The sequence below is a fragment of the Sceloporus occidentalis genome, unplaced genomic scaffold (genome assembly GCF_023333645.1).
Source record: "Sceloporus occidentalis isolate IW3139 unplaced genomic scaffold, rSceOcc1.0.p SCAF_4, whole genome shotgun sequence".
In the NCBI taxonomy this organism is placed as follows: domain Eukaryota; kingdom Metazoa; phylum Chordata; class Lepidosauria; order Squamata; family Phrynosomatidae; genus Sceloporus; species Sceloporus occidentalis.
The window spans coordinates 196,269,826-196,286,353 of record NW_028316984.1 but is presented as its reverse complement, the minus strand read 5'-3'; the positions used below and the strand labels follow the sequence as shown (position 1 = coordinate 196,286,353).

The 16,528-nt window shown below is 40.6% G+C and overlaps 1 protein-coding gene across 1 annotated transcript in view; it reads left to right on the top strand.

Annotated features, from left to right (window-relative positions):
- The window catches only part of KIAA0586 (KIAA0586 ortholog), a 109,547-nt gene that overhangs the window by 25,337 nt on the left and 67,682 nt on the right, over nt 1-16,528 (top strand). The window contains exons 14-20 of the mRNA XM_089522804.1: nt 1,601-1,673; nt 3,818-3,973; nt 5,029-5,203; nt 6,395-6,583; nt 8,037-8,233; nt 11,601-11,696; nt 13,767-13,847. Coding sequence (XP_089378930.1) covers nt 1,601-1,673; nt 3,818-3,973; nt 5,029-5,203; nt 6,395-6,583; nt 8,037-8,233; nt 11,601-11,696; nt 13,767-13,847 — 967 coding nt within the window. The remainder of the gene's footprint in view (nt 1-1,600; nt 1,674-3,817; nt 3,974-5,028; nt 5,204-6,394; nt 6,584-8,036; nt 8,234-11,600; nt 11,697-13,766; nt 13,848-16,528) is intronic.

Genomic DNA, 16,528 nt, shown 5'->3' with positions numbered 1-16,528 from the left:
ATAACAGTGACACTCATGTTGGTGGTACTAAATTCTGATATTTTTAAAAAAACACACCATGACTGTGTATTCTGAGCCCATTAGACTTCAGTGTGTCCTGTATTTGTCCAAGTATGTAACTCTCTGTCCTGTGCTTGGTCTCTTCACAGCACATTATGAATGTTTAATAATAAAAGTGAGAAACCAAGCAAAAAAGCATCAGCAGAAAGAAGGAGGATAACTTACAGGGTGTGTAGTGTGTGATAGCTAGAATACGAGGGTCCTGCTTCTTAAACTTTCTAACTGAATTTTTATCTTCAATTTTAATTGACATTTCACTAAGTAGTATTCTGTGTATCCTGTCAGTTTACTGTGAGCTGACTTGTGGATTCTATTGATAGAAAGATACAGAAGGAGTCCTTTGTATAAATTCTGAATAATTTATTCCAGAGAAAGTAGTAAGCATTTTAAATTTTGGTTTCCACAAATGCATTCTGACAATGAAGACTATTATTATTATTATTATTGCAGGACATTAAAAAATCTAAAGTAAAATGTGTTAAAAATTTTCTTCACAGGATTTCTAAAGCTATTATTTCTGAAATGAATGACATCTGATAATATCTGATAAAGTAAATAAACACTGAAAGAATTTTAAAAAGAGCTGATTGGATTTTTAAAAAATCCCAAAACAGATGATGTGAGGAAGGAAGTTGAAGGAACTGGTTGCTTTTTTCTTTCAAGAGCAAGGAGAGTCATCATATTTGTGTGTTCCCCCAACCCACAGAACCAGTCAGTCAAGTTTCTGTCATCAGTAGCATCAGAATCCATAGAGAGATGGAGATTCAGTTGTTGCTGTGTGCCTTCAAGTCATTTCCAACTTATGGTGACCCTAAGGAGAACCTATCATTGGGTTTTCTTGGCCAGATTTGTTCAGAGTGGATTTGAACTCTGATCTCCAGAGTTGTTGTTCAGTGCTCAAACCTGCCTTGGCTCTTGAGATTTAATAGTGTATACTATACGTACATACAGAAACATATGTAATTAGCAAGACTAAGAATTTTCTGGGGAAATAAGGAAAGTTTAAAGCAGAGTGGGCAATTTTGTGGGGCCCAGTTCTTCCCACTAGGCCTTCCAAGGCCACACTCCCCAACAGCAAGCCCAAATACTTCCATATTTCTCTGCAGTCCCTCTCACAGTGGTGACAGAAGGTGCTGTGCCATCACTTTCTGACACCATTTTGAGAGAGACCACAGAGGAAAACAGAAGTATTTTGGATAGTTCTGGGTTCTGGGGTGCTTGTGAGGGTGGGGGGATATTTTTGCATATACTCATAAGTTTGGGGAGCTTTTCTGCATAGTTTTGGGATTGCAGATATTCCAAAAATCATGCTAATAATACAAATATATATTTAATTGGGGAATGGAAGGATTTGACAGTCCTGGTGTGGGACTTTAAGGGCCACAATTGTGGGCTGTACTTTCTCCATCTAAGCATTACTTTCAGATACTTTGAAAAAAGAAACCTTAAGTATGAGGTCAGTCCCCCTAATCCTCGTGAACAAAATCTTTTCTTGTCAATAGATGCTATAATCCTCCTTCTCCTTCTCTTCCTCATCTAGAGATGTGCTGGAGGAGATACGGATCAGAAAGACTGTGGATGAATGGATCAAGACTATCAGCATGGAAATCCAGGTATGGCTTCTAGGATTACAAGTGGAGCAAGAGTGTTCCTAACGTTTTAGAAGCATTTATCTAGTTTAACAGCTGGTGTGTGAACCAGGTAAAACTCAGAAAACAAGTTTATAAGGCTTCTGCTTGTCCTTCCCAGAGTGCAGAGATATTTCAGTGTCTTATAGCTTTTCTGAGGGACTTGGAGATACTTGTTTGTTGTTTGGGCTCAAGAGTTTCTCTAATGCTGAAACCCATTCTGCTTGGTGGGGCTAAATTTAGTGTGGGTCTGGGCATTAATCTGGAGAGTATAATGACTCTGAGAAATACAGAAGTGGGCTATATTTGAGACATGGCATAGATTTGAGTTTATCAGCATTTTAAGATCTTTATTTTTTCCAAAATAAAGTTGATAAGTAAGAAAAAAAATAGTAGTGACTATAAATTCTATAGTCTGATTTCACCACTTGGAAAAGACAGATATTCTCATTGGCTAATTAGGCAACTGTCCACATAGAGTGGCTATAAAAAAGTCTGTGACAGCACTGCAGAAAACTGGAAATATATTAGGAATTCTATATTCCAGCAGTACAGAGGAGAGGATGAAAGTGCTGTTAATTCCCACAGCCTTCTTGATATTTCATGATATTTGTTTATCAGAGACGCATACTGTACATACATGGCACCATAATTGCAGTATCTTATGGTGTTTTGTTATCTTCTGGCATGTATCTCAGATGAGCAAGTAATACAGGATTTTCTATTTACATTTTAAGGTAAATGGGCAGTGTTTGAGAGCACACTCTTAATGGTTTTGTTGAAAAGAAATTCTTGTGTAAAAAACATAAAAGTTCATATTTTCTGGAGTAATTGCCCAACTTGTGTATGGAATTTTTTTAATGCTATGATTGGTTGCATGGAAATTTAGAGACCAGTTCTTAGAGTATAGGTTATGTCTCCCTTATCTGAAATGCTTGGTAGCAGAAGTATTTTTGATTTTTGATTTTTTGTATTTTGGAATATTTGCGTATACATAATGCAATATCTTGGGAATGGGACCCAACTCTAAACATAAAATTCATTTATATATACCTTATACACGTAGCCTGAAGGTAATTTTACACATAATATATTTAATTATTTTATGTATGAAACAAACTTTGTGTACGCTGCACCATCAGAAAGCAAAGGTGTCACTATCTCAGCCACCCATATAGACAGTTACGGATTTTGGAGTATTTCAGTGTTTGGAATTCCAGGTATGGGAGACTCAACATGTATATTCTGCTATACAAATAGAGAACCTCCTTTTTACAAAGTCTTTTTAGGGGAACCCAGTCCAGCCATCTCCCCCCCCTTTTTTTTTTCCTCTCTCTTTTTTCATCTGTCTATTTAGAAGTTTTCTTATAGCATTGACATTGGGAGGATGGTGAATGATGATGGAGAAAGACAAACTTTAAATGTTAGGTTGAAACAGTGGGTCTGCAGCTTGACCTGGGTAAGAATGGGATTCTACTCTAGGTGGTTGTACTATATATGGGTATGCTTATGTATATCAGTCAAAGTAAACATCTACCTCCAGTATCGCTTACTGAGCACATGTGAGGAGGGAAACAGAAAGGAAAGAGGAAGGCAGATTAGCCTGCAACACCAGCTACTCTGGCATATTGTCAAAACATAGATCTTTAACTTTTGTCACTAAAATGAAAATCATAAAAAAAGTGGAAGCTGTTGATAGAAAAAAGTTATCCTGGAATGCATTTTGGTAGAAGCTTTCAAGTGGTCTCTTGAAGATTCACAATATTTTTCTTTACTTATCCAAGGCTTAATTGATCTGGTTGTTTAATTTCACATGCACATGTTATTAAGTTTTGATGAAAAAGCTGAAACATGTTGAACAGTTGGTTTTTCTTTCTTATGGTGTAGGAAACTGTCTCTTTTCTTTTCATGTTATTTCTGCCTCTGGTAGCAAAGAAATAAAGCCCAGGAACATAGCTGTCTCATTAACCTGCATTTGTGCGATATGGCTTATAAAAACTCTTACTTGTCTACTTATTTATATTGTAGTCACTTCTGCTGAATATGTGATTTGCTAGTCAAATGTGTCCTCAAACTGTTTGGGTGCAATTAAAATTGTAGTTTTCCAACTCTTCTTACATTGTATTTAGGATGAAATGGGAAGGACAGACTGCCTCAAGAGGCAACAAGCCACCAAGATGACGAAAGCCAGCAGAGAAATGAATGGAAAATCTCAATATCCCCCAAGAATACCAACAAAAAGGCCTGTGCCTGCAACAAGACCCATTCAAAAGCTCACAGATATGGTGAGAATGTAGAGTTCGATAGCTGTTAAGGTCCTAGGGGATTGACTCAAGAACCTACAAGTTATTACATGTGCTTCTACATGTTGGGGGAGCACTGAAGGGAAAAGTCACATGCATTATCAGCCCCCTGTATTGTCAGGCAATATGAAGCCTAAAGATTGACCAGATTCAGAATGTGCTAGGAATTTGGTACTTTCCTGTTCAACATTACATCTCAGGCCCCAGGAATAGCAATTGATTCTAGAGACCTTAGGTTGGAGAGCCTACAGTCATAAATTCAGATTCTACTAGAGCATCACAGCCTAAACTTTGATTCCAAATGTTTTCAGCTGAAAACCATAAGGACCGCATTGGGCATTTACTTGACACTTTCATCTTTTTCATTCCATATCAGTTCTAGTACACACAACAGCAGTGTTTTCTCATTCTCAGCCTACTTTCCCCAGAAAGTCCCATGCCTCTGTCTATTGCACTATGGACTTGCCCATTCTCAGGGCTATTTATGTTTGCTTGCCCTTCCCCTAAAACCATGCGATTTAAAATAGTGGCCTGTGGACTATTGCCAGTCTGCAATAGTCTGCTGGCCCATGATGAGTCTTCAGGAAAGAAAGAAACAGTTGTGGTTCATGGATGTTAATATGGTACCAGTCCCTAGCACATTAGAAAAAAAAATACTTGCCAGGCCACCACATCAACTAGTCTAAGAAGCACTGCTGTAAGGCACTCAATGTAGTTACTCAGTTTTGTTCTTCCAGGTGCTTCATTGAAATGGTTTTAGAGTGAGAGGGTAACTTGCCTAAAGCCACCTATTTGGCTGTGATGATGATATTTATAATGCTCTTATAAAACATGTATAGTCAAAGACAAAAATAATAAAACATAATGCTATAAACATACATAAAACCCCAACAAGCCATTAGCCCTGGCAGAGCAGGTGTATGAACCTCCAGTGTCTGTGATCAAGTTCCAGCATTCTATCACTTGTGATGTTCTGGCTATTGTTTAATCACTTTCCTGTATAAATTGGACATTTGAAGGTTTTCTGTTTTATACAGGGGTTTCTGAAAACAAGGATGGGGTTACCACATGAAGAGTTTCTCTCTCAGGTTTATGGCAGGCCGATTTACCAGGGTCACAGGAGCACACTTAAAAAATCTCCATATCTCAGGTTCAACTCGCCCCCTCCCAAATCAAAGCCTCCAAGACCTAAACTGATAGAAAGTGTTAAAGGTAAGTAATCTTGCTCCCTCCCTTTTAAAGCTAGTATTTCAAAGATCATGCTCCTGATTTCCACACTGCATTCTCTTTCTCGCTTCTTTACTTCATCATAACAGTAGCCTTATTATAGTAATGTATCAGCAAAGCTCATATTATTGTGGCCACTATTGGCCATATATAAAGCATCTGCAATGGGAGAATGTCTTTAGTATTCAATGCACTCAACCTTTCAGAACTGTTTTCCTTAAGTTCCATAAAGACGTACCCAGAAAAATCATGGCAGGTATTCAGCCCCTTTTGAAGGATGAGAGGATAGCATCATTTTGTTTATGCTTTTCCCATGCAGCTGGAAGATACAGGCTGGAAGGTGAGGGGGTTTCCATACTTAATCAGAAGCGCATGAGGTACACATAAATTAGATGCTGAAGTAGCTACCCTACCTTAAGGTCCAATAGTCTCAAGAGCACTGGAGACTGTTTTATTTTATTTTGTTTTATTTGCTCTGCTAAAACTTATTCTGAAACTCCCTTTCTGTGCTCATAGGGCTCAGTAAAATAAAACAAAATCTAACATCCATAAAAGTGTGATACCTTTATTGGCCAACCAAAATGCATGAAAGCTATAATGCAAGCCTTCAAAGCTCAACTGGCTTCTTCATCAGCAAAGGATGTTTAAAAAAATTATATAGGAAGAAGAAAAGTCATGATTTTGGGGTCACAGGCCTGCATTATATAGAGATGTTGGTAACCAAAAGTACTACAGCAGAAACAACATGTATACAAAATGTACTCCTGTGCCTCGAACACTGCCATTTTCTCTTCCTCCTTTATGATTTTTAAAAACATCTTTTGCTTTATGAAGAAGTCAGTGAAGCTTTGAAAGCTTGCATGATATGTTTGTGCATTTTGGCTGACCAATAAAAGTACCACACTTTTGTGGATTTTGTTTTGTTTTGTTTTGCTGTATGGCCAGCACAGCTACCCTTGAATATGTTTCAAAATATAATATAATAAATAAAAGTTTTATTTATATACTGCCTTTCCTATAGATCAAAACAGTTTACAGTTTAGCAAATTATGTGACACATGTCACGGTACAGAACAATAAAATATTACAATCACAACTTCATACAAATCGCATAAAAACCCAGGGCAAGTACATATAGTTTCAAAAGACTCATAATGTATCAAACTTTCTTCCTAGGTACAAAAGTTAAGTCAGCGAGGACACAAACCAACTACTCTATGCATAGCAAAGTTGCTAGTCCTGAAAGGCCACACCTGGCATCTGCTCCTCATCAAGAACTCCAGTATCTCTTCAGCCCCAATAAAGAGGCACCCAGCACCTCTGGTCCTCTTGAGGGTCATCTCATTCCAATGGCTATTCCACTAGGTATGGACAACAACCAAGGATCTCTCAGGTTACATGGGCTGCCTTAACTCAGAAAGAATTCTCCCATATTTGTGGAGATTTGCATGAGTTTCTTTTTCTGAGAATGTAATGCTGAGTCGAGGTTGCTCAGCTGTATTTAACTAAAAAATGGGGACTTCAGATTCAATACATGGTGGGGTTAGAATTCTGTTCTGAGTCCCAGAATGTCTGTATCTCCTCTGTGTGTCTTGATCATCTTACTATAAAATTCAAATTACAAAACAAGAGATGCCACCTAAACATTAGGAAGAATTTATCTGCCGTAATTGCTGTACTTTCCTCTCTCTCTTCCAACAATAGACAACCTTGGAGGTGGTGACTCTCCTTTGGAGGTCTTTAAACAGTTTGGGTGTCCAAAGTGGTGTCACTAGGGGATGCGGACTGCACTAGGTGACACCTATGAAGAGGGATTATACCTGATGGGGGCCATTCTTGCGCTGCAGGGGGCGATGTGCTGCTGCTGTGGCTCTCCCTGAGGAGAAAGCAAAGGCAGCAGAATAGGAGAAGGGGCTACCTCCTCATGGGGAAGCTGCACGGAGGCAAAGGAAGGGTAAGTTTGGTCCTCCTGGCTTTGCCTCTGCCTGGCTTCCTTGTGAGAAGGAAGCTACATGGAGGTGAAGGAGGGGTGAGCCACCCTGGACAGGCATCTGACCAAATGAGTGGAGGAAGCAGATACCTAGAATCATAGAGTTGGAAGAGACCGCAAGGGCCTCCCCAGCAGCCGCCCCACACCAGGTGACACCAAACCAAGATATTCCGTAGGGTATCCCATCTTTCAGAATTGCTGTAGTTGTATATTACTGCATGGCAAAGGTTGTACTAGATGTTCCTTGAGGCCCCTTACAACTCTGAGATTCTAAGTAAATTGAGCGGTTATGTCACTGAACCCATGTGGAGGATCAAGACCACAGCTTTTACCAACTTGATCAGGGTAGCTTAAAGTATATGGTAACTTGGGTGATAGTCATTGCAATTTTGTTTTTACATCCATAGAGGTCACTGTAATAAACCAAATTTCCACAGAGCACAGGGAAAGTTTGCTCTTCATGTGTCTTGTGTTGGCTGGGAGATTCTGCGAGTTATAATCTGAAAAAAGGAACTTTGTCAAGCTCAAATGCTAATCGAAAACACGTTAAACTACAGGCCACTTAATACAGGCAGAAAAATACTGGATGTAGTCCAGAACATTCTTTCTTTTGACAGTGTGTCAGTGTGAGGAATAATAATATTATAATTTGTTATGAGGTGTTATGAATGTCTCATTGAATGATTTTAAAAATGGATGTTATATAATCAGTAAATATTATTTGTAAAAAAACAAAATGTTAACTCAAATTCCACCATTGTTATAACTTACATCATGGTCACAGAGTTCTTAAAAGTGACTTTTCCTTTTCTTTTGAATTTTTACTAGGCCAAAAACAGATCAACGGCATTTCGCCTCAACCTTCAGGCATAAGTATAGGTGAATTCCATCCTGTTACTGTGACAACCTCTGTTCCTCCTCCCCCTCCTAATCTACAAAAGCCACAGCTGAATGTTAAGAAGCCCAATATTGCAGTGATACACATGAAATCGGAGAAAAAGGATCCTCCCAAACTGACTCTGCAGGTATGGAACAAGAATGGCAAAAGTTGGATTACAAAATGTAAACCTAATACCACTTCATCTCTTCTGTACAGCTGGTCAAGCTTTCTTTGTAATATCTAAAACTTTTAAAACAATTTGAATGTGCAGTTGTTATTGTTTTCTGTAGAAATGTGTGTTGTAGAATTCTTTGCTTGTGATTTAAGATTTAATGCATGCCCACCAACCAACCATGTGTGCCCAACCAACAAAGCCAATCTAGAAACAAAGCAGGATTGAGTAAATTCCTTGATTGGAGACCATCAGGGATCTCTAGATGGGGCTAAAAAAAGAATCCAGCCTTATCCTGCTAAGCCATTGCTGTAAGAATTGATAATACTGTACTTGCCTTGATGGACCAGTGGTCTGACTCAGCATAGCATAGAAGCTTTCTCCTCACATCTGATCGCATTTGATTTTGGAAGCTAAGCAGGCTGTTTTTACATGCATGAAAGACCATCAAGGATTACTAGGGATCTCTAGGCACGGATAAATCTGAGCTCAAAATCAAATTAAATTTTATTTGCAGTTAGGCCAATGACCATTGCAGTTTACACAAATATAGTACATACAGACAAACATAAACAACTTAGTTGCACTGACTCTACAACAACCATATCAGTCATCTCTCTCTCTGGCTTTACTTCCCGATTGAAAATACCAGTTATACCTCAATAATATATCTCTGATACAGATATTCTACACTTCAAGGACAAATTGCAACCATTGGGTTTGTGGGACCACAGTTTACTGTTTTGGGGGCTCGGTTATTTTTCAAGAGGTGTTCAGAAGGTGGCTCTTGGATCCTGAAGGCTGCCTGCAGCTTATAGGCTGCATGTTTCCCACCCCTATGCTAGAGGAAGCCTGTGGTCCTCCAGAGAGTGTTGGACTTAGTCATCAGCTGCTGCCAGAATAGCTAGTGGTTCAGTAAGCTCTAGAACTTAACAGGTTCCCTACCCCAGCTGTACAATAATTGTTTGAAGGGTAAAGCTGTAACTGTATGTAGGATAAGGCAAGGCTTCATGAAAACAACCATAAAAATATCAGGAGAGCTACAAAAGCATGACAAGATGTGTTGGGCATGCTTAAAATAAATCTAGATAATTTGGCCAGAGTATTCTGTAGTTTTTCATGTTATTATTCCATGTGTTTGAGCTACAATACAGATGGCTCCATCTTTTGTATGTAGTCACGTGCTTCAGCTAGAAGTTTGTCTTCAAATAGAGAAGAATGGATTGTCATATATTAGGCATTCTGAAGGCATTGATTACCATGATCAAGGAGGCATACTGGCATGGGTTCCTTTTCTCATCTGAAGTAACTAGGGTTGCCAGGCTTAAAACTGGAGAGGGCTTTAATAGTTATGTAGAAGAGGAAGTTTGGTTGCATGAGAATCAACATCAGCTGAAATTTCATCTGCTAATAATACTTAATAATAATACTTATTTATTTATACCCCGCTCTTCAGCCAGGGTTATCAAAGCAGCTTACAGTTTGTTAATTAGACATTTCCCTCCCCTCAGGCTTACAATCTAAAAAGAAAAGACACAAAAGGAGAAGGGAATGACAGTAAGGAAGGGGAAAAGTCCAGCAGATCTGCTGTCCCTCAGAGGCCTGTTTGATCTGGCTTACCTTCCTTTCCCTTAAGGTGGTGAATAGAAGGAGGGCTCTTCTTCTTTTCAGGCAAGGCCTGTTGGAGCTGGCTTGTCTTCCTCTCCTTCAAGATGCTGGATAGAGGGAGGGATCGTCTTCTTTCAGCAAAGGTACAGGAGCCCTCTCCAATTTTTACTGGCATCCCTGTGGTAACTAAGGGCCTGTACTCATGTTACAAAAAGCCCGTGCTCCTCCTGGCCTTGCTTCATCCTTAATGGATGACACAGGCAATTAACCTCAGGCCAGAATCTGCCTGTCTGGTTGCCAATCTGGTGTTTATGGGCCTATCCCAGCCCAAAGGAGTGTTAGCCTGGGGCATATAAACCTGCTGGTTGCAGTGGAATTTCCTTGAAACTCTTATGGCAACAGCCAGCACACCACATGGCCCTGCACACCTGATACCTGCCTCTGCTCAAAGGACCCCTGTCACAAATTCACATCAGATGGGGGTGCCTGGCCATGTGGGTGTAACCAGGTATTCCATTTCCACCCTTACAAGCCGTGATACGGGTCTTCTGAACAGATGTGATGGAAGAGGCAGGTACAGAGTGTGCAGCAATAGTGGTCCATGGTGCAGTGGCAGGTGGGCATGTAAACACCTGCCTGTCACCATGCCAGCCTGGGGACTGAGTAAGGTTAGACTATAGGACAGGATAATATGGGCTTGGCCCATGCTGTTCTGCCTGTCTGCTTTGGCCTCAAAATAACTTCTATGTTTTTTTTATTTTCCTAAAAATGATGGCAAAAAGTTAATACAACACAGGCCTTTAAAAGGTCTGTTAGGATATGTTTGTTTTTCTTTGGGTGGTTGCGAGAGGGCAGACAGACCTATAACAAAGTAAAACAGTATGATGTATATACATGGCATGTATTGCCCCTATTTTGTGGACCAAATGCTGCCACAGGAGGAGAGAATTGTGAATGGAAAACATGCTTAGCCTGTTTCCATCTGCCATTTCTACAGCCAAATCCCTTGCTCCATACATGGCTTTCCTTACTCACATTTTACAATCACATATGCATTTGGACTGTCTTGTGAGCTGATTGGAGGTGTGCTTGGGATTCAGTTATCATCTCCTGTGTGTTTGCAGTTTTCCTTCTTTGCCACTGAACATCCTTTTCAGTTAAAAACCAAAGGGTCATAAATACTTGAAATAAGAAACTCCCCTCCAAAAGCAGAGAAGCACCCCATTTGTTTCTGACATGTTGTTTGGCCCTCAGCTTATTTGCCTCCTAGTGAGTGGTATGTCAGCTTGACTATCTTCCAGTGGGAATTTGACCTAGCAAAATGGGTGCACAGTTGCCTCTTGCTAATGGCTTATTAGGACTGAAATCTTGTTGATATTGGCTAATCAGCTTCCCTTTTCAGATGCTGCCAAGCCAGTCCCTGAGTTTTTGTAACTCAAAGCTCCTTTTTCCAAGCACGAAGAACTTCTTTCCAGGCATTGATAATTTCTGCAGAGATTTCTGCCTGGTTTGCAGTACCGCTAACTGCTTCCCACCCATGTGCTGTATATCTAATACCTCTGGCTGGTTCAGGAAATGGTTCAGAAGAATGAAGGAAATTATTTAGAAAATGAAAATGAACCATAGATGGTTCAGAAAAAAACAGTGTGTTTGAGTGATTTTTGCCTGGTTAACATTTCAGAAGTTTTAAAAATTAGTTTATATCTCTCTGTTTTTTCTTTTTTCTTTTCAGGTGCTACCAAATGTTGATATTGACAGTATTTTTAGTGACCGTTCAAGTGTAAGCCAAGATTCTTTAACATCCTTTCCTACAAAGGGTATGATACAGGTACCTTAATTTGATCCTGATGATTTCTGATACCTAAAATGTTGAAACAGTACCAATTTGTATCATAATGGGCTTTCTTTTTCACAGAAGGGAGGTCTAGAGGGGTTGCTGTTGAAAGAAGGAATTTCACTTCAACAGGCTACTCCATGTATAATCCAGTCTTACTAGAAAGCACTCTTATGTCACAGTGTGTGTGGCTGTTTTTCCACATATCTTTGTATTTGAAAATACTATGGCTAAAAGCATCACAGTCCAGGGATGTAGCCAAGGGGTGTGTGTACTTGGGGTCCAGACCCCCCCTCCATTAGATAAAATGAATGGTGCATGCTGCCGCGCCACCGCACCCAAGCCCCATTATAACAGTGGCACTTAGCCTGGACCCCCCCCCTTCCCAAAATTTTGGCTACGTCCCTGCACAGTCTGTATATCTCACAAAAACATCCTTTTGAGTAACTGGTTTGCATGATTATCTATCTGCATACCATTTTCATTCTTTCCTATAGAGCTTTGTAAAGTTGCTTTTATGAAGAAAAAAAACTCTCCCAGAACACCTCCCCCCCCCCCCAGTCAAAAGCACTCATTTATAAGATGTGATCTTATTTATACCAAAGTGCTTTCATGGGGACAAAGAGTTCTTACAGGTTTGATTGCGGTTCCTGCTGTTCCACATTTCCAAGGAGATGTGAGCTGCAATAAAAAGGAAAAAATCCTCTGGGAATAAATATTTTATTTATTAATTGAAATAGCTAGTTATTTGTTTAAATATTTATATCCCACCCCATAACCAAAGATTTCAGGGTGGGTTATGATAAAATCAGTTTAAAACAATAAATATGCATGTTAAGGAATGGCTGTGCTTACCATCTCTTAGTCTGAATCCTATTGGTAATCTTTGTAGAATAGTTCTTTTGGATTAGTGTGTTTGATTTACAGTCACTAGTTGCTTCAGTGGATTTGCTCTGGTTGGCCTATCAGTAGGGGACTTTTCAGAGAAGCTTTCATTGTGAATGCACAGCCAATTTCTTCTACCTCCTTTAATTTCCATTATTTTTGTGACAGCCTGTAGATTCTCTGACTGTAGATCTAGAGATTTATAGGATTTGGGGCTTCTTTTCCTTGATACTAAGGATCAAAAAAGGCTGAGTGTAGCTTAGATGGTTCCTATAAGGTAGATGAAATCATGAAAAAAAATGTTTTTTTGATTTTAAAGACCACTGAAACTCCACAGAAGGTTCACTGAACTTGGTGACTGTGCATATATGCTTTGGATCTTAAAATCTGCACAAATCTGTACTACTTGCTTTCTCCCAGTGATGCAGAGGAAGGTTCACCTTTCTCCCAACTGGTAGGAAGATGCATTTAGCTTCTTACTGCAGGAGACAGGGCTTCCCTTGGCCTCACCATTTCACTTCTGTTTGGAAGAGCAAATTTCTTAGTCTCTTCAGCATCCTCAAAGAAGTGGGGATGGGGAGATGGGTGGGCACAGACATGGTAATTTTCAAGGAGGATAGCTCACTATGGCCATGGTATCCATGATTTTTCTACCTTTAAGCAAACAGCATTTGTAAAAATTCAGCACTCATTACTGCAATCAGCAGCAACATGACTATTGACTTCCGTGGTGCATATGAATCTCAGCTAAAACCTATCCATATGGTTTCTCTGAAGCACTGTAAACTCATATGTGGGAGCAGGCATGGCATTTTCTTGGCAAATTTCTTCAGAGGGGGTTTGCAGTTTGCCATCCTCTGAGGTTGAGAGAGTGTGACTTGCTCAAGGTCACCCAGTGCATTTACATGGCTGAGCCAGGATTTGAAACCTGATCTGCAGAGTCATACTCCAGTGCTCAAACCACTACCCCATGCTGGCTGTACAAGAAATCATATTTCACATATATGCTACTGGTAATATTTAATATGCCTGAAGACTTTTGATTGGTTACCCTCCCTGCAAGAGATTAATAGATGAATTAAAAGTTGTGACATTTGATTAGTTCTTATATTGCAGTTCAGCAGTTTACTTGCTTTCTACAGTTAAACCTCTAGATTTACTTCCGCTGTGCTTTTGTAGGCCTCTCCAGACGGTAGTCAGCTCCAGGATGAAGAACTGAAACTTCCTGGTGCTCATTTTGATGTCACTGATGTCAGTCAGGTGAGTTTTATGATAACCTTTTTTGCACTAGAGGGAAAAAAAGTTTGCCTTTTAAAGACCTTTTTGTCAATTAAAATAATCTTAGTAGGCTTATTTCATTAATTTATAAATGCCAGAAGGACATATGCAGAAGCAAATTCCTCAAACAGCATTTGTAAAAATTCAGCACTCATTACTGCAATCAGCAGCAACATGACTATTGACTTCCGTGGTGCATATGAATCTCAGCTAAAACCTATCCATATGGTTTCTCTGAAGCACTGTAAACTCATGTGGGAGCAGCATAAACTGTGGAGGTTCTTGCCTATGGAAAAAAGAGGCAAGCCTCTAATGAAAAAAAAACATGCAATAGGAGCTGGTTACACATGTATACAAAGAGAGGTGAAATCATGGTATCTTCATAGAATCTTTTACAGTTGCAATGGCCTGTTACAGACTGCCAAAATAAAGCTGCTTCGGGTCTCTTTGCACGTATGCTATTTAAATGATGCATGGGTCCTAAGAGTCCGGAGGTCGCACCAAAGCCACACTGGAATGCAGCTTTGGTGCAGCTTCCGGATTCTTAGGGTGCATGCATAATTTAAACAGCATACCTCCAAAGAGACCCGAAGCAGCTTTATTTTGGCAGTCTGTAACAGGCCAATTTCTTCAGGGCTTCAGGAGCCAGTAGAGGGCCAGCATACCAGAGTTTGGAAAGAGACATTTAAGAGATTATATGATAGCCCTTTATTTGAAAGGGTGTCATATTGAGGATGGAGCAAGCTTGTTTTCTGCTGCTCCAGAGACTGAGGGCCCATACAGACAGGCCAAAATAAAGCTGCTTCGGGTCACTTTGGAGGTATGCTGTTTAAATGATGCATGCATCCTAAGAGTCCGGAAGCCATGCCAAAGCCATGCTCCAGTCCTAAGATACAGAGCAACAGATTTAATCTACAGGAAAAGAACTTCCTGACAGTAAGAGCTGTTTGACATTTGAGCTCTCTCTCCTTCAGAGAATGGTGACGTCTCCTTCTTTGGAGGGCCTTAAGCAGAGGCTGGATGGCCATCTGTCATGGGTGCTTTGATTGTGTGTGCCTGCATGGCAGGGGGATTGGACTGGATGGCTTTTGTGGTCTCTTCCAACTCTGTGATTCTGTGATCTTCAAATGGGTTGCTGTTCCAGATATTGCGGGACAGGGATTTAAAAACCACAGAAAACCACGGTATTGCTCTCTGTGGGAGTGAGACTGAACATTTTGTACATGCTGGGATATTTGGGGGGATTCCTCTAGAAAAGCAAGTCCTCAAGTTTACTAAGCTTGCTCACTTTTTCAGATCTTGCAAAAGTCACCTTTGAAGACTACAGCCCCCAGAATACCCTAACCAGCATGACCAGTTATCTTACTGGCTAGGAATTTCTGAGGGTTTCCAAGCTCAGTTCTTTTACAGCACGTAGCTTTTCCAACTAGATTTTTTTGCTACAATACTTTTGGCAGCTGCTTTCATGATGGAACAAGGAGTCACATAGGCCTAAACGTAACTGTTAATCCCAACTAACATTGATCTATTCAACCAATTGGAACATGATAATTCAGCATTTACTGTTAGAGTTGAAACTTGGGCCCGTTACACACGGGCAGGAAAGTACGCGCAGAGCGTGTACTAGGGTTAAGGCGGGGCGGTGCTTCCACACCGCCCTAACCCTAGTGCGCGCTGTGCGCACACAAAATGACGGCGGCTGTTCCGCACGGCCGCTGTCATCGATACGTCATGGCCGCGCCGCCTCCAAACGAGGCGGTGCGGTAGTGACATATTAGGGTCGCGGCAGGGCGCCTAGGGCGCCCTTTCCACAACCCCGGAAGGAGCTCCGTTTCGGAGCTCCTTCCTGGTTTGGTCCGCTGGGCGCAGCCTTCAGATGGCTGTGCCCAGTGGACCAAAGGAGAAAGGGGCCAAATGGCCCCTTTCTCCTTCTCACCGCCGCCGCGGGGTGTCCTTGGGGCTGGAAGCCCCAAGGACACCCCTTTCCAGGCTGCGGGGAAGGGGCCTTTTGCCACTTCCCTGCTGCCCGGAAAGTGGCGAATCGGGGCCTCAGCGGCTGCTGCTCTGGCCACTGAGGCCCCGATCCGGCGGGGAAAGGTGCGCCTACAGGCCGCCCCAAAGGGGCGGTCTGTAATGCGCCTTGGATTTAAACCATAGACTGTTCAGAAGAGGGGCTTTTGCTGTGCTATTTCCTACCTTCTCTCCTCTCTTTCTTTCTTATTTGGCTGTTTCTTCCATCCACTGAGTCTCATCCATCCACCATTTTTGCTTCTTATTTTGCTGTTTCCTATAGTCCATAAGCTTGGCTTGCCACAGTCCTATAAAAAAGTCTACTTTCAGCAATTTGAACTATGTAAAACAGACTTTCCTTCATTTTTTTTTCTTTTTCAGCAATTATGATGTTCTTATCTTTGATGTTCTTGGTGGGTTTTTCTGTTTTTATTTTTTTGCAGTTTGTTTTCTTTCTCATTTTAATTCAGATTTTTCTTTATACAAAAATCCATAAACTTTTGCACAGGCTATAATGTCAGAAGCAAGAATTCTTCTGCTTAGAAAAAGCATTTCTTTTCTGTTAAAAAGAAAAACTGAATTGCCTAGCCTTTTCCTTCCACATCATGTGAAGAAAGTAGCCATAAAAGACACAAAGACAATCATTTTTTAAA